This window comes from Capra hircus, chromosome 4 (assembly GCF_001704415.2).
Source record: "Capra hircus breed San Clemente chromosome 4, ASM170441v1, whole genome shotgun sequence".
NCBI lineage: Eukaryota > Metazoa > Chordata > Mammalia > Artiodactyla > Bovidae > Capra > Capra hircus.
This window is the reverse complement of record NC_030811.1, coordinates 87,418,902-87,437,257: the sequence shown is the minus strand read 5'-3', so window position 1 is coordinate 87,437,257 and position 18,356 is coordinate 87,418,902. Positions and strand designations below refer to the sequence as shown.

At 39.6% G+C, this 18,356-nt stretch overlaps 1 protein-coding gene across 4 annotated transcripts in view; it reads left to right on the top strand.

The window, feature by feature from the left end:
- Nucleotides 1-18,356, top strand: part of ABCB4 (ATP binding cassette subfamily B member 4) — a 74,451-nt gene that overhangs the window by 26,434 nt on the left and 29,661 nt on the right. For all 4 annotated transcript variants that reach the window (XM_018047295.1, XM_018047296.1, XM_018047297.1 and 1 more), the window contains 7 exons: nucleotides 569-679; nucleotides 898-1,023; nucleotides 4,232-4,435; nucleotides 4,792-4,962; nucleotides 10,990-11,151; nucleotides 13,946-14,101; nucleotides 17,800-17,946. In XM_018047295.1, the coding sequence (XP_017902784.1) occupies nucleotides 569-679; nucleotides 898-1,023; nucleotides 4,232-4,435; nucleotides 4,792-4,962; nucleotides 10,990-11,151; nucleotides 13,946-14,101; nucleotides 17,800-17,946 (1,077 nt within the window). The remainder of the gene's footprint in view (nucleotides 1-568; nucleotides 680-897; nucleotides 1,024-4,231; nucleotides 4,436-4,791; nucleotides 4,963-10,989; nucleotides 11,152-13,945; nucleotides 14,102-17,799; nucleotides 17,947-18,356) is intronic.

The window sequence follows — 18,356 nt, the reverse complement described above, 5'->3', positions numbered from 1 at the left end:
GCTGACTAGCTAACTGAAATGTAATTGTCTAGTCCAAGCAATTGCTGTTTCATTAATCTAAGTCATGAGAAAATTGTTCAGCTTCTGCATATATTGAAAATTTATATCATTCCAAACTAACTTGTCCCTAACCAATTGTTCAATTTTCTCAATCCAGTCCATCACACTTATTGTTTAGGAATAAGCCAGTTTTCACTAAATGCTGAAATACCTGGCTATATCAATTGTAGTATATTTTGTAATTGCAGTATATTTAGAAAATTTATGAGGATATGCCAGAAACTTAAAGTGAAATATCATATGAAATGAAAATAATATATCCCTTATGTACTTTTTAATAGAAACCTATTTTCAGAGAAGGAATACTTCCTTACACGCATAAACACACACAAACACACACACACACATACACACACACACACATATACAGTCTTCAACTTGGGTTCTGACTCACGTGAAGGGAATTATGCTTTTCTGGGTCCTGTTTTTGGAACTGCTTAGGCATATTCCTTAAAAATGCAATTGTTTGTCCTATGATGGAATAGCCATTGAATTTTGTTTTGTTTAGGATCCTAAAATTGACAGTTTTTCAGAGAGAGGACACAAACCAGACAACATCAAAGGGAATTTGGAGTTCAAAGATGTTCATTTCTCTTATCCTGCTCGGCCTGATGTCCAGGTATTATAAGTTGTATTTATAGGGATTCCTAATTTGATTGATTGTTTAATCATCTTCAGGAATCTACAGTCTCTATAATTTTCATATGTATATGCCTTTTCCTTTGAGGGTTATAGTCCCTTATTTAATACTATTTTTCCAGCTTTAAAATTGAGTCAGATTACTTCTCTTTCAGGCTTTTGATGTGAAGTGTATTCTTTTTCTCTCTTCCCTTAAAGATCTTGAAGGGCCTCAACCTGAGGGTAGAGAGCGGGCAGACGGTGGCCCTGGTTGGGAACAGCGGCTGTGGGAAGAGCACAGTAGTCCAGCTGGTGCAGAGGCTGTATGACCCTGATGTGGGGAGGGTAAGTGGGAAGAACCCCGCTCTTCAAAATGGGAAGCTGGGTATCAAACAGCCCTTAGAAATTTTTTTTTGGTAACATATTTGCATGTGAATCCAATTTTGGTTAAAAAAAAAAAGGCTATGGAGTTGCAATGCAGCTGGATAAGACCTTCAAACCCTTGGGATATTTTGACAAAAGTAGTCAAGATGATAAAACTCAAAGAAGCTAGACAATGCTCTCCTCTGTTCCAACTAAGCTTTTCATAATCCACTGTGTCACTGGAAAATAGTCATCCAAACCACTGAGAGGATTATTTTCAATGACTTACTGAGTTTGGTTAAAAATGTTCCACATTAGTAATCATCAATAAGCTTGTGTTCAGGGTCACAAGGAATCTTAGGGCAGTAATTAAATTCATCAAAGACAGTTGAGTTTTCTTCAGTGTTGAGATATCTGAAGGGGAAAGTGGAACAGTCTCCATGAAACTGGGGACATGAGAAACAGTAACGGCCTAGGGTATAGTTTTTTGATCTTTTAAAATTTTTATTATAAATTGAAACTTACAGAAAAGTTGCAAGTAAGGAACTCACATATACTCTTCACCCAGATTTATTAATTGTTTTTATTTTGACCTACTTGCCTTATTATCATCTCTTTCTTACTGCATGTTTGTGTGTATGTATAAAACACAACACAAACATGCATACCAGTTTTTTCCTGAAACTTTGAAAGTAAGTTAAAGATATTATGGCCCCCTGACCCTTACATACATTAGAATATAATTTCTTTTTTTAATTTTATTGGATTATAGGTTTTTTTTACAATGTTGTATTCGTTTCAGGGATATAGCAAAGCAGAATGTATTTTCTGAGAAGACAACATTCTCTTACTTAATCACAAAACAATTATCAAATTCAGTAAATTTAACATTAATACAATAGGGGCCCACAGTAAATATTCAAATTTCCTCAGTTGTACTGACTTGCGAACGTTGAGTTTGCCTGACTTTGAAATGTATTTTAATTATGAAAACAGAAGTTTACAAGTTACACAGAAAAACATAAAAACACAAAAAGGTATTAATATAGGACAGAGATTCTAGGATACATGAATTATTTACTTTCTTTAATAAAATTAACAAAATTTCTTTGAAAAATCTGATACACCAAGTAGGAACATGGGCCCCTTCTCATTTCCTAAAGCAAACTCTAGGTTGGTTGAAGTATAAACAGTTTTCTTTATTTTTAAAAAAGAACCTAGTAAATACTTACATTGAGGATAAGCATTTCAGAACATCTTATTTTAAAAATTACTATTGGAGTAATACATTTTTAAAAGAAAATACATGTCAGCAGGAAAAAAAAAAGCCTTCAGAAATTCTGTAACTCAGAGATATTCACTGTTCACATTGTGATTTAACTGTTTTCTTACTGCTGAAATAATGAAAAAAATGCCCAGTGGTACAGTTGATTGATTCAGTTTTCCCTTAAACCTCTCTCAAATAAAAATCAGTAAAGCTATAGTTTAAGAAAGAAATAAATTGAATGAAAAATTCATGATATATGGTAAAACTATTATATTACTCTTTTATAAATTAATATGAATCTATCAGAGGATATGAACATGCATATCTTTTGAGAATAAACGTAGATTTGTGAAAAAGAGTCAAGAAATGCTCAATTTCACTTATATATGAATTAAATATAAGCTATACCATATACTTATTAATTAGAAAAGACAGATTAATATGATAAAAGCCAGTAAATTACAATGAAGCAAATATATATTTATATATTCCTGCTGCCATTGTAAATTATTAAAAATCTTTTTAGAGAGTTTGTTCAACCTTTATTCAGCAAATAATAAATACCCAACATGTGCCAGTCATCGTATGAGTTAAGCAATTATTATTGGAGAAAAAAAAAATAAAACATTCTCTTCAGTCTGGTAATTCTGTCCTTCTACTATGATTGTCCTTCAGTGTGCTTTGCACAAAGCCAAATACTCAGCAGGTGGGAAATGCTGAAGTACATTATGGTATTGATATATTATGTAGAGTAAAACACCATAATGCCATCAAAGTGATATGTAGACTAGGCAGGTAAATGGACAGTGAATTCAGATTTAATAATGGTAAGCAAAAATACATAGTTATGCCAAAATACATAACTCAGTATATAATCATTTATGGAGAAAATTCCATCCATGAAAAACAGTATATATAAGATAATAAAGTCAAAAGAGAGAAAAGACTTTATTTTTAGGCTTGCACATTGCTCTTGATTTCCAATTCCCATTTCTAACCACTGAAATAAGTTAAACATTAGCTAAGGTTTTGTTTTTTTTTTTTTTTGGTCTTGTCAGCAAACAGATTTTATTGAGCTATATTCTAAAAATAATATGTAAAGTTCTGATAAAGATTATTTAAAAGATGGTTTTACCAATGTTGCTGCTGCTGCTGCTGCTGCTGCTGCTGCTGCTGCTAAGTCGCTTCTCCAGTGCATGAAAGTGAAAAGTGAAAGTGAAGTCGCTCAGTCGTGTCCAACTCTTAGCGACCCCATGGACTGCAGCCTACCAGGCTCCTCCATCCATGGGATTTTCCAGCAAGAGTACTGGAGTGGGGTGCCATCGCCTTCTCTGTACCAATGTTGAAAACACCCAAATTAAAATAATAGATTCCAATGTATAAATTGAATGGTAATAATTTAAAAGATTAAAGCATTCAAAATATAAGATCTTTATAAACACAGCAAGCAGAAATAGCTGATAATCCCATTAAAGTGTCTTTTAAAAGAACAAAGATATAAATTACTGCTGCTGACTTTTAATATTATGTGAGTGCTAATGAAGAAACTTTAGCAGGAATTCCCTGGCAGTCCAGTGGTTAGCACTCAGCACTTTGACTGCAGTGGGCCTGGATTTGATTCCCTGATTGAGAACCAGGATCCCGCAAGCCAAGTGGCATGGCCAAAAAAAGGAAAAGAAACAATTTTATTAGCACAATTTTATTTACATGTCATGTGGTAAAATAATAAATAGCTCACTGAGTTTGTATGGACCCATTGCATTTATTGTTATTTTTTTTTAATTGGCAGATAATTCCCTTACAATGATGTCTTGGTTTCTGCTGTACAACGTGAATCACGTATTAGCTAAGGCTTTTTTGGTAACAAATGCTTTCAGTGTCAGATGGTTTAAAATATTTAATGGAAGTATCTTGTTTCTTCAGATTACCATCGATGGGCAGGATATTAGGACATTTAATGTAAAGTATCTGAGGGAAATAATTGGAGTGGTGAGTCAGGAGCCAGTGCTCTTTGCTACCACCATTGCTGAAAATATCCGTTACGGCCGTGGAAATGTCACCATGGATGAAATAAAGCAAGCTGTGAAGGAAGCCAACGCCTATGACTTTATCATGAGATTACCACAGGTAAAGCCTCTGTTAATTTAAGTGCCTTTGAACTTCACTTCATGCCACCGAGTTCTTTCTTCAAAGCTTAAATAAGCTAATAATGTTTGAGGTTCCAGGTTGTCCAACTTTGCTAGGTAAGTCCCTTGAATTATCCATTTGGAGGGTCAAGGAGTGTAGCTTGGTACAATGACTCATAGGAAATTTTCTACAGAGTTTGTGTTAGTAGTTTTTGAGAATGTGATATGATTTATTATGGTTTGTGACTCATTACACTAGTCAAAATGAAGCGCCCTGTTGTCTTCCATGAATTCCTAGACTCCATAGCTTTTTCTATTTGAAATATTTCAAGAGCTCTACCATGCTTTCTGCTGTAGAAATTTGACACCCTGGTTGGAGAGAGAGGGGTCCAGCTGAGCGGTGGACAGAAGCAGAGAATCGCCATCGCCCGAGCCCTGGTTCGCAACCCCAAGATCCTCCTGCTGGATGAGGCCACCTCAGCGCTGGACACAGAGAGTGAAGCCGAGGTTCAGGCGGCCCTGGATAAGGTCAGTGGATCCTCAGCGCCTGAAGGACCAGCCCCCTGAAACTTGATTGAAATTCTTACCAATGCTTTGCGGGCCTAGGCTGAAAAACATGAATATGAGAGCAGATGCAGCTCTCCCGTGGGGCTTTTTTTAACGTTGTATTTCATTTGAAGTATAGTTGATTAACAATGTTGTGATAGGTTCAGGTGCCAGCAGAGCGACTCAGCATTTACGTATCCATGTATCCATTCTCCCCCAAACTCGCCTCGCATCCAGGCTGCCCCATAACACTGAGCAGAGTTCCCTGTGCTATACAGTAGGTTGGTTATCCATTTTAAATACAGCAGTGTGTACAGGTCAATGCCATGGGACTTTAATTTCTCCTTTCTGTCAGGGCACGTTGCAGAGAGGTGGGCAGCCCATTTGTTGGCTTGCTTTGTTGGACCAAGGGGCAGTTATCCCCCAGTCCAGGCCTGTGCAGTGAACTGCTTAGCTTTGGGCGTTTTGTTTGTTTACATATAGGTTAGGACTTTGATCAAAAGTTCTTGTGGTAAAATGTACAAAGAAAATTCTGATTACTTACCCAGTGGTCCATCTGAAAAGCAGTTCAAAATACTTGCCTTATTTTGTAGCAGTACATCATCTTTATCTGTTCATAAAAGTGAATGGGTACTTCTCTGGAAATAAAGTTCAATTTGTGTGTGTTTCTTTAAGCATATAAATAAGGAACATATTTCAAGGCTGCTGAACTCATGGGCCTGGCTCAGTGTTTCTAAATCTCTCACTATCGTCTTTACTAAGCTGAAGCTTCACAGGATGAACCTTATCTTGGGACACTTTCAAGGTTAGTGCTGATGTCATCTGTCATAACAACATAGTATAAAAACTAGAGTCAGATGACACTATGTAAATAAATTTCAAACACATAAATATCATAAGCATTTTTGACTTCAGAAAGTTTAGTCATAAATTGTGCAAGTTACTTAACAATCTATCCAAATTGCCTCTTGAAATTTTGTTTTTCTGAATTGACCTACTTTATTTTTCAGTTTTTATTGAAATATAGTTGGTTTACAATGTGGCATTAGTTTCAGGTGTACAGCAAAATGATTCAGTCATACATATATATGTGTATGTATATATATAATATATATATATATCAAAATTATACAGATTAGCTGTATGAACCTTATTTTCTCAGGAAAATGTATACTTGAATCCTAAGTAAACACAACCTCCTTGTGTGCTATAAACTGTAGTTAATTCAGGCTTTGTGGTTTATCATATTAACATTTCGGCTTATTTTATATACTGTAATTTAATAATTAATGAGAGAATATGATAATTATTCCTCATAAATTTTTGTACTGAATTACATTGCTTTCGTGTATATTAAGTCTCAAGGAACCAAAATATAATACATAGGGGACTTATATTTGGTTGGTTAATTAGAAGTGACTTAAATCAGAAAATCATGAAAACAAATACATGCATTCATTAAACAATTGACTTAAAACATGTCAATATAGATTTTTTTTAGCATAAGGTTATGTATGATAAGGGATATTTATGGGAAAAAACTCCTAGTCAGCCCTAGGACTTAGGTTCCAAAACTTTCTAAGACGTGTACATTCAGGAGAGTAGCCCTTGCTATGCTAAACAAACAGAATTGCTGACAAGTTTTTCATGATGTGAATTCTGTCAACAAAAGTTGTATCCTTGCAAGTTTTAATTCATATTTGGATACATTACTTCTTTGAATTTTAGCAATTTGTGTTGGCAAACACAGAAGCTATAAGGCCTCTTGAAGTCTATGCTTCGGACATTGAACAAGCATTCATTCCTTCACGTGTTTTGCTTAAAACTAGTCACATGGCCTGCCCAGATTTGAGGAGGTGGAAGAATACAGTCCATCTCTAAAGGGAATAGCCTTAAAGTGTTTGTGGCCATTTGTTATCTACCATAGTTGCTACAGATGGTTATAATCTACTGAATAGACTCCATACATTGCAAGATAACTGATATGTTTTCCAGACAATAAACTATGTCTTTAAGAGGGAAGTCCATCATTATTGCACTCTCTCCCCGTGATACTGGTCAGTCAGTCGGCTGGTCCATCTGGTTAAAAACCAACTGTCTTTTAACAATGAAAGTTGAGCTTTGTAATTCTCTGTCCTTTGAGGAGCATGAGGATGTAACACTATTACTGTTTCTCCTCTCTGATTACCTAGCCTGGAAGCGTAATATTTCCCTTTTGTAGCCCCTTTCTGCATTTATCACTGTCTCTTGTCTGGCACCATGTTATTGTACTTAGCTATTTATTTATATGTTTTCTCTCTCTCTCTCTCTCCTAAGAGGCAGAACTAATAAATAGCTCATGTTTACTGTATAACACCCATCCAGTGCCTGCACATAGTAAAGCCTGAATAAATTTTTACTGAATTGATTACCATGGCCTAGCTCATTGAATAATACAGTTCTACATTAGAAACAAATAATTAATGACCATATCTGCTTTCAGCTCAATAGATAGCAACCATTCTTCAAAATAAATAATAGGTTTTTCAGTATAGAATCTTAGAGAAGAATAGAACAGCAGACTTGATATTTTGATTTTTTAAAGAAAGTCAATAATCACAAAGTTTTGTACCTATGTCCCTCTTCTACTCATAGTGTTTCCATACTGCAGGGGCAGGTACAGAATGAAAATAGTGATTTAATGAAATGATCCCTCAAAGTTTCCATTTATGCTTTTTCCTCCCAGAAATCAAAAAGCCTAATGAGTGCTTCCTCTGTTTGGGCCTACCTTTCATTCCTGTGCTGTGAGCTTAATCACACAGTCGTGTCCAGCTCTTTGTGACCCCATGTACTGCAGCCCGCCAAGCTCCTCTGTCTGTGGGATTCTCCAGGCAGGAATACTGGAGGAGGTTGCCAAGCTCTCTTCCAGGGGATCTTCCCAACCCAGGGATCGAACCCAGGTTTCCCGCATTGCAATCAGATTCTTCACCATCAGAGCCACCAGGGAAGCCCACCTGCAACATCCAAAATTAGAAGTTTCAAATTTCTTAATAGTTGGTCTTTAATCTAGGATATTTGTTTGCCAGTGTCTTGTCATCATGGGGGTATTTGAAAATATTCTTTTGTGTCAAATCTCTGCTGCTGCTACTGCTAAGTGGCTTCAGTCGTGTCCGACTCTGTGTGACCCCATAGACTGCAGCCCCTCAGGCTCCCCCATCCCTGGGATTCTCCAGGCAAGAACACTGGAGTGGGTTGCCATTTCCTTCTCCAATGCATGAAAGTGAAAAGTGAAAGTGAAGTTGCTCAGTCGTGTCCGACTCTTAGTGACCCCATGGACTGCAGCCCACCAGGCTCCTCCGTCCATGGGATTTTTCAGCAAGAGTGCTGGAGTGGGGTGCCATTGCCTTCTCCACAAATCTCCTCTACTCTGGCCAAAATTCTTTGGTCAAGAGTGACAGTTGCTAACTTTGAAATTCACGAATACATACTTTGTTTCTCTTTCACACCATTCATTTACTCACAAGTCTGACTCCCAATTCCATTGTTTGTATTTTTTTTAATTGACATAGGGTTAACCTATTGTTATCATGATGCTAAACCCAGCCACTGTTAGCAGTTACTCATCACTATTAGTATCATGAATTGATCAAATTATTTTCTATATACCTTATCACACATGGACAAAGTTGTGCAACTTCCTTATTAGTATATCAGTAAAGATTTATAAAGGTTTCCTTTGGGGCTCAATTGCTAAAAATCAAAGAACAGTCTTAAGTGTTGTCCAGTAGAGTTATGCTCTAGTCTCTGTCTTTTTATGCTTTCATGTGTGTGTGTGTGTGTGTGTGTATGTGTGTTAGTCGCTCAGTTGTGTCTGATTCTGCATCCCCATCAATGGTAACTGGCCAGGCTCCTCTGTCCATGGGATTTTCCAGGCAAGAATTCTGGAGTGGGTTGCCATCTCCTTCTCCAGGGGATCTTCCTGACCCAGGGATCAAATCTGGGTTCCTCCCATTGCTGGCAGATTCTTTACCATCTGAGCTACCAGGCTCTTTTCTATTTATTGAAACATAATTGATTCATCTGGTTATTAGTAAAAGGCCTGAAGAAGAAAGACCACATTATTTTTTTTCCAGGTGGCTACACAATTGACTCAGTACCATTAATCCCATAGTCTGCCTTTTCTCTACTGATAGACAATGCATATTTATCACACACTAATTCTTAAAAATGTACGTCTATTTTGGAATCTCTGTTTTGTTCTGTTTACCAAATTGTCCATTCATGTGATAGCTTCCCCTGGATTTTATTGTTTTAATTGCTGTAGCTTTTTATGTTTTAGTATCTAGTGGAGATATTACCCAGATACTTATTAACTTTTTCAGAATTTTTGTGGATGCTCTTTTTAAAAATATTGATGAATCTTTTAAAAAGATTCATGTACCATGAAGTTCACCCTATTTAAATGCACAGTTCATTGTTTTTTAGTATTAATATAGTCACAAGATTTTGCAACCATCTGCATGATCTCACTGCAGAATATTTTCATCATGCCAAAAAACAAACGAACAAACAAACAAACAAACCCTTGTACCCTATAGTACTCACTCTCTATTCTACCCTCACCCTTGAGCTTGGCAACTGCTAATCTTTCTCTCTCTCTGGATTTTTCCATTCTGGACATTTCCTATAAATAGAATCATGCAAGGCATGGTCTGTTTTAACTAAGTTCTTTAACTTAGCATCATATTTTCAAGATCTATCCATACTGAAACACGTATCAAAATCTCATTTCTTTTTCTGGCCCAGTGCTATTCCATTGTATGGATATACCACATTTTGTTTATCTTTTAATCAGCTGAACATTTGGATTCTTCTCACTTTTTGGCTATTATGAATTTAGCCTCTCGTTTTTATGTTTTTAACTGCTTAGGTGATTTGGGCCACACCCTAAATACCATCCTAACAATGTGGTTTTATTGCCTCAGAGTAGGTAGGATTGGTCTTAAGAAGTTGTTAGTCTAATAGGAGAAGGCAATGGCAACCCAATCAAGTACTCTTGCCTGGAAAATCCCATGGGTGGAAGAGCCCGGTAGGCTGCAGTCCACGGGGTCGCAAAGAGTCGGACACGACTGAACGACTTCCTTTTCACTTTTCACTTTCATGCATTGGAAAAGGAAGTGGCAACCCACTCCAGTGTTCTTGCCTGGAGAATCCCAGGGACGGGGGAGCCTGATGGGCTGCCGTCTATGGGGTCACACAGAGTCGGACACGACTGAAGCAACTTAGCAGCAGCAGCAGCTGCTGCTGCTGCAGGGTAATGAATATTAAAAAGAATAACTATTGTTAATGACATAATGTAAATAATTTGATGGACATTTTCCAGGGTATAAATGCCCATTCATAAACCCATCAAGCTAATGACATGTGAGTTCACTGAACTACTTAGGGGGTGATTTGTAGATTTCGGTATCCATAAAAACCACCCAAAGTATTTGTTAAAAATTACAGTTACTGGCCCCACTCCAGAGTTTGTGATTGAGATGGTCTTTGAACCATGATTTAAACCATCCAGACCTCAGGATATGTTTTCGCCTAAGGTGCCTGCACATAGTCCATCAGAATTACAATCACACTAATTACAGAATTGCAGGCACTTCAGAAGAAATCATACAGAAGTGCTCTGGAGAAGGCCTTATGTGGCAACAACTTCTGAACATGCTTCTGCTAAAGTCTTTAGCATATCATATAACTCAGAAGCAGGGCTCCTCACAACGGTGTGAAAACATTAGAGAAACTCCAGAGTTATCCATCTTCATCCTGGGGGACTGGCCTCCTGTCTGGTCCAGAATTTAAATGCCCTTGTGTCCATTCACATGTGAGTGATGCCTTTGTGCCCTGATCACACAGGGATGGTGAGCTGCTCTCCATTAACCACAGACACCCCCATCTGCGTGCTTCACTGTGTGTTGATCAACAGTGCAAGGACGGTGTAACCCTGCCGCCCTTCGTGCCTGTCCTTTTCCCCTCTAGGCCCGGGAAGGCCGGACTACCATAGTGATAGCACACCGACTGTCTACAATCCGAAATGCAGATGTCATCGCTGGTTTTGATGATGGAATCATTGTGGAGCAAGGAAGCCACAGAGAACTAATGAAGAAGGAAGGGGTCTACTTCAGGCTTGCAAACACACAGGTATCTGCTTCTTGGGAAGTTTTCCTGTCGTTTTCGCTTTAATATAGTATTCTTTCTTTATTAAAATATCACGTAGCTAATGCTGTACTGAGAAATGAGAAGTATCAGAAAGATGCCAAGTATACATCTGAGACTTTAATTCAGAGTCGTTGAAAGAATCTTGAAAGAGAAAGGTGGGGAGGGAAGGAAATAAAAGAAAATGCCAAAAACATTTTGAACTGGTTGTTTAAAACAAGTGATTCTTGGTTGCCTGTTCAGACTAATGGGTCCTTCCCCCAGTAGATTAGGGATGTTCAGAGTAGTGGTCGTGGTAAGATACTGAGGCCAGGATCTGTGGTAGTTGGGAGAGGTCCTATGAGACCTTAAAGTACTTCCCAGATCATCCTAATGAAGCCAATAGCAAGACTCATGGCTCTTGGAAGTGAATGGTTCGGTGTTTTGTTTTTTATTTTTGGCTTGTGAGATGTTAGTTCCCTGACTGGGGATCAAACCCTGGGCCCACAGGAGTGAAAGTGCGAACTCTTAACCTCTGGGCCTCCAGGGAATTCCTGAGTTTGGTTTTCCTTTAAAACAACAACAATAACAACTATTCACTCTATTTCCTAAAGCAGGTTCTATTGATAATTATTGATTTGCCTTTTTATTGAAATTAGTCACTTGAGCAATTTTGAAAAATAAATAACTGAAAAATATTTATCCTGTAAACACAACTTACATTTGTAAAAGTTTATACATTTGCTTTGGCAACTGTAACTAATATGTACATATTTTTATTTTTTCTTCACATTTCAGATACATATCATCCAAATACTATCATTTTATGTGTCTTCAGCAGTAATTACATTAATGTGTAATAAACTGCTTGATCATTTCTCTAAAGTTGACTATGTGGCTTGTTTCTAGTAATTCTCTGTTCTAAATATTGCCCTTTGGGAGCACATGGTGGGGAGGGGAGTGAGGGTGGGTTCTAAAAAAGTTAAGTCAAAAATTTGTTTTGTTTTCTGACAAGTAATTTAACTCCTCTGAGTCTCAGTTTCCACATTTGAAATACAAAACCTGCCATGTGAGGCTGCTGCAAGGTTAATAAATAAGCACGTTTAGTTCAGTTCAGTTGCTCAGTCGTGTCCGACTCTGCAACCCCATGGACTGCAGCATGGCAGTCCTCCCTGTCCATCACCAACTCCTGGAGCTTATTCAAACTCATGTGCATTGAGTCAGTGATGCCATCCAACCATCTTGTCCTCTGTCATCGCCTTCTCCTCCCGCCTTCAATCTTTCCCACCATCAAGGTCTTTTCAAATGAGTCAACTCTTCATATCAGGTGGCCAAAGTATTGGAGTTTCAGCTTTAGCATCAGTCCTTCCAATGAATATTCAGGGCTGATTTCCTTTAGGATGGACTGGTTGGATCTCCTTGCAGTCCGAGGGACTCTCAAGAGTCTTTTCCAACACCACACTTCAAAAGCATCAATTCTTCAGCACTCAGCTTTCTTTATAGTCTAACTCTCACATCCATACATGACTACTGGAAAAACTATAGCCTTGACTAGACAAACCTTTGTTAGGAAAATAATGTCTCTGCTTTTTAATATGCTGTCTAGGTTGGTCATAACTTTTATTCCTAGGAGTGAGCACCTTTCAATTTCATGGCTGCAGTCAGTATCTGCAGTGATTTTGGAGCCCCCCAAAATAAAGTCTCTCACTGTTTCCATTGTTTTCCCATCTATTTGCCATAAAATGATGGGACTGGATGCCATGATCTTCGTTTTCTGAATGTTGAGCTTTAAGCCAACTTTTTCACTCTCCTGTTTCACTTTCATCAAGAGGCTCTTTAGTTCTTCTTCACTTTCTGCCATAAGGGTGGTGTCATATGCATATCTGAGGTTATTGATATTTCTCCCGGCAATCTTGGTTCCAGCTTGTGCTTCATCCAGCACCGCATTTCTCATGATATACTCTGCATATAAGTTAAATAAGCAGGGTGACAGTATACAGCCTTGACGTACTCCTTGTCCTATTTGGAACCAGTCTGTTGTTCCATGTCCAGTTCTAACTGTTGCTTCCTGACCTGCATACAGATTTCTGAGGAGGCAGTTCAGGTGTTTTGGTATTCCCATCTCTTTCAGAATTTTCCACAGTTTCTTGTGATCCACACAGTTAAAGCCTTTGGCATAGTCAATAAAGCAGAAATAGATGTTTTGTTGGAACTCTCTTGCTTTTTCAATAATCCAACGAATGTTGCCAATTTGATCACTGGTTCCTCTGCCTTTTATAAATCCAGCTTGAACATCTGGAAGTTCTCAGTTCATGTATTGTTGAAGCCTCGGTTGGAGAATTTTGAGCATTACTTTACTAGCGTGTGAGATGAGTGCAATTGTGCGGTAGTTTGAGCATTCTTTTGCATTGCCTTTCTCTGGGATTAGAATGAAAATTGACCTTTTCCAGTCCTGTGGCCACTGCTGAGTTTTCCAAATTTGCTGGCATATTGAGTGCAGCCCTTTCACAGCATCATCTTTTAGGATTTGAAATAGCTCAACTGGAATTCCATCACTTCCACTAGTTTTGTTTGTAGTGATGAGCACCACCTGAATATGCTAGAAAAAGCACTTTAAAAGGGTGAATTTCATGGCATGTGAATTTTGTCTCAATAAAGCTTTTATATATATATATATATTTTTTTTTTTTTGAAAAGCACCTAACACAAAATATATGCCTGACAACTGGTAGTTACTGGTTCTAAACTTGAAAGTTACATCCATCTAGACACACAACTCAATATTTTGTTCTTCTTCTAGATTTCAGGAAGCCAGATCCAGTCAGAAGAATTTAACGTCGCTGATGAAAAGCTTCCCATGGGTTTGACTCATCCCATAGTTAGGCGTTCTCTTCAGAAAAGCCTGAGGAGTTCCCGACAGTATCAGAATGGCTTTGATGTGGAAAGCAGTGAACTTGTGAGTTGTTTTTCGATTATTTTTCATTGTTTAGTTTTGCTGGTGAAATCCATAGCCTTGCAAGTACATTGTAGGCACAGAAGATTCCCACCATGAGCCATACCCTTCTTAAAAGAAGGAAATATCCAATATTAATCGTACTTGTCAAAAATCGAAATCAACTCCAATTAACAATGGATTTCCAATGAAAAGGGAGCCCAAAACATAGCCTTTGTGCTTAGATGCTTCAAATTAAAACGAGATATTCATTTTTGAGATCCAGAGTAATACAAGGCTGGTCTAAAGTTAGAGGCCCTAATATTTGCATAATCTATTATGTAGGATTACTTTTGATTGTCTATGCTAGGAAACCCAGAGTAATATCAGTTTAAGAAAAATAAGATTTTCTCCTTCATATTAAAAACAACAACAAAAAACTTAGAGGTGAGAAACCCAGGGTTACAATGGTAACTCCGCCATGGTTACCATGGACTCAGGCTCATTTCATATTTGTTCTCATTATCCTGGCATGTAGCTTTCATTCTCAGTAATCTAAAATGACTCTGGAAGCTCCAGCCATCACATCTATGTTCCAAGCAGCAAGAAGAAACAAAGATTTTCTAGACATCTCATATAGTACTTAAAAAAAAAAAATAAACTATGTCATTGGTCATAACTTAATCACATGTCCATACTTAGCTACAAGGGAGGGTAGAAAACTGAACCTTTTTGCCATATGCATTGCTACCCTGAGTGAAACTGGAATTCTTTTACTAGGGAAAAGGACAGAATAACCAGAAATAGCCAAAGTGTACATTCTTTAATATTTCTCACTGAAACCTTGGGATTTTTTTTTTAGATCAACATCTTGCACTTTATAATACAAATTTTTACACAAATCTCATGTTTACAGTACAAAAGGCAAAGGACCTCAAGAGAAGTAACTGGGATGTTATTAATTCAAGTTAACAGAAACTTTTATAATAGAAAGGGAACACATTCCAAGAAAAGATATTTTATGATTTTAGGAAATGATTTAGGAGTATATTTAGATGTTATTCCCTGATAGCTCAGTTGGTAAAGAATCTGCCTGCAATGCAGGAGACCCTGGCTCAATTCCTGGGTCAAGAAGATCCCCTGGAGAAGGGATAGGGTACCCACTCCAGTATTTTTGGGCTTCCGTTGTGGTTCAGCTGGTATAGAATCCGCCTGCAATGCAGGATACCTGGGTTCAGTCCCTGGGTTGGGAAGATCCCCTGGAGAAGGGAAAATGTACCCACTCCAGTATTCTGGCCTGGAGAATTCCATGGACTTGTATAGACCATGGGGTCGCAAAGAGTCAGACATGACTGAGCAACTTTCATTTCACTTTGATGTTATTTACTCATAAAATCTGGGGCCTCCCAGGTGACTCAGTGGTAAAGAATCTACCTGCCAGTGGGAGACAAGGGTTTTATCCCTGGGTCGGAAAGATCCCCTGGAGGAAGACATGGCTACCCACTCCAGAATTCTTACCTGGATAGTCCCATGGACAGAGGAGCCTGGTGGGCTACATCCAGTCCAGGGAGTCACAAAAGAATTAGACTTGCCTTAGCAACTAAACAACAGTTAATAAAAGCTGAGTGTATTTTATCTCTTGTGTTGGCCTGCAATGACTGATCCTACTGAGAGTTCACTGCATCGGTTTTTTTCTGCCTACGGTGTTATTCACTGCAGAGATAAGAAGGGCTCTTTTAGCAGTCTCAATCTTTGTATTTATGGAAAGAGAATAACATTGTATATTGTGCTGCTATATTATTGTAAGTAAGATAGTCAGTTTCTCCCTTTTCGGCTGTGAAGTATTTGCTTCTCATTTTCTCATTTGTCTGGATAGTTACACTGTTACATCTTTAGGGTCTGGTATTTTAGAGGAGCACTTCTCTTGGAGAAATGCAAAGAGGGGTAGGCAGAAAATGCCACAATCAATACGACTGTCCTCGGTGCCATCATAGCGGGATGAATGGTGTGCCCAGGGAGAGGGGGAGATTAAATCTGATTAGAAGGACTGTTTGCTTGCAAAAAGCAGCCTGAGCTCCTTTATCAGGCTGGAGGCCAGATCTAAAAGATAGTGCTAACTAGGGAGGGAAAAAAACCCCTAAAAATGCAGAGGAGAGGGGTGGTTTGAAAGCAAAGGGCTGAATAGAAACTATTCCTATGTTTTCTATTTCATAGAGACACAAACGTGACCTATTTAAACAACTGTAAGGCCATGGGTTTCCATAGGCACATATGGTATCTAGTTTACTGTGAAACCACCTCTACAATCAGAATTTTCTCCTTTTTATTTTTATTTTTGGTCACCCCACACAGCCTGTGGAATCTTAGTTCCCTGACCAGGGATTCAACACAGGCCCTTGGCAGTGAAGGTGCTAAGAGAGTCTTAACCACTGGACTGCCAGGGAATTCCCTAGAATATTCTCCTTTATGTGACTTAAATCCCTCATGCTTGACCAAACGTCAGGCTCAGCACTTGCTGAGAACCTGGTATGTGCCAGGCATTGGGCTGTTTCTAAGGAGATAAAGTGTTGGCCATTCAGTTAGTCTCTCAGTTGTGTCCGACTCTTTCCGACCCCATGGACTGTAACCCACTAGGCTCCTCTGTCCATGGGATTTCCCAGCAAGAGTACTGGAGTGGGTTGCCATTTCCCTCTGCAGGGGATCTTCCTAACCCAGGGATCAAACCCGGGTCTCCTGCATTGCAGGCAGAGTCTTTTCCATCTGAGCCACAGGGAAAACCAAGACATGAGCCAAGACATCTTAAAACAAAGCCACAGAGATGTGTAAACAAACAAACGGGGGGAAATCAGAAAGCAAGTGAAGCTATGAAGCAGAAGTCTGTAGGGAATGCAGAGCAAAGGCAGTCTGCCCTGCCGTTAGTAGCGGTGAAAGAAAAGGGTGTGGGTACTTGAGTTTTGTGAGTTAGGACACGACACGGATGAGGTGCGCGGCAGGGTTCTGGGGTGAGGAGACCAGGCCCAGGTCCTCAGATGAATCACGGTGCCTTGTGTTGGTGAGGACGCTGAACTCATCTATTCATGGATCTTACCTTGTGTGACCCCAACATCATGACTTGAATTTTAGGGCATCTGGGGCCCAGATCCCGCTTCCACTGACTTGCTGAGGCTGGGATAGAGAAAGGCTGGTCACACGGCGAGGACTGCTTCTTGGGTGAGGGACTCCCCCGGCTCAGGCTATGCAGTCCATTTGCTGTCGCTCAGTCACTCGGTCACGTCCAGCTCTTTGCGACCCCGTGGACTGCAGCATGCTAGGCTCCCCTGTCCCTCACTATCTTCCGGAGTTTGCTCAAACGCATGCCTACTAAGTCAGTGATGCCATCCAACCATCTCATCCTCTGTCGTCCCCTTCCCCTCCTGCCTCCAGTCTTTCCCAGCATCAGGGTCTTTTCCAATGAGTGGACTCTTTGCATCAGGTGGTCAAAGTACCGGAGCTTCAGCTTCAGTCCTTCCAGTGAATATTCAGGGTTGATTTCCTTTAGGATTGACAGGGACATAGTTAGCATCTTGTCACATCCTGTCTGACCCTCCCGTGGTCTGCTGTGGCCTAGGCATTCCCTCTGCCCAACTTGTAAGCTCCTGGAGGGCAGGCCAGGCCCTCTCCGGGTCCACGCTCTGGTGCCTGTGGTGTTGCTGCCTGTCCGTCTTGATGTGTGTGTGTTCTAGGACGAATCTGTGCCACCGGTGTCTTTTCTGAAGATCCTGAAACTGAACAAGACAGAGTGGCCCTACTTAGTGGTGGGAACCCTGTGCGCTGTTGCCAACGGGGCGCTCCAGCCGGCCTTCTCAGTCATCTTCTCAGAAATGATAGCGGTGAGTGTGGGAACACCACTGGGTGGCCTGAGTGAAATCACTTAGCCACGAACTCAGTTTTCAAGCCCACCCGGTCCCCTCCGCAGTAAGGCAGCCTCCAGTGAACCTAAGCCAAATGCTTTCATTCCCCGTGGAGGAAAGCCGCAAGGCAAAAGAAAAAGCCGGCCAGTTACGCTGTCAAGGAAATTGGAAACTGTAAGATCCCTGGAGAAGGACATGGCTACCCTCTCCAGTAATCCTGCCTGAGAATCCCATGGACAGAGGAGCCTGCCAGGCTACAGTCCATGGGGTTGCAAGAGTCGGACACGACTTAGCGACTAACCCCCACAAAAGATCTCTGAAGGAGGCGTTCTATTCACTCTCTTCGTTCGGGTAACTGGGGTCAGGCCGTGATCCCCACCCTGTTTGTG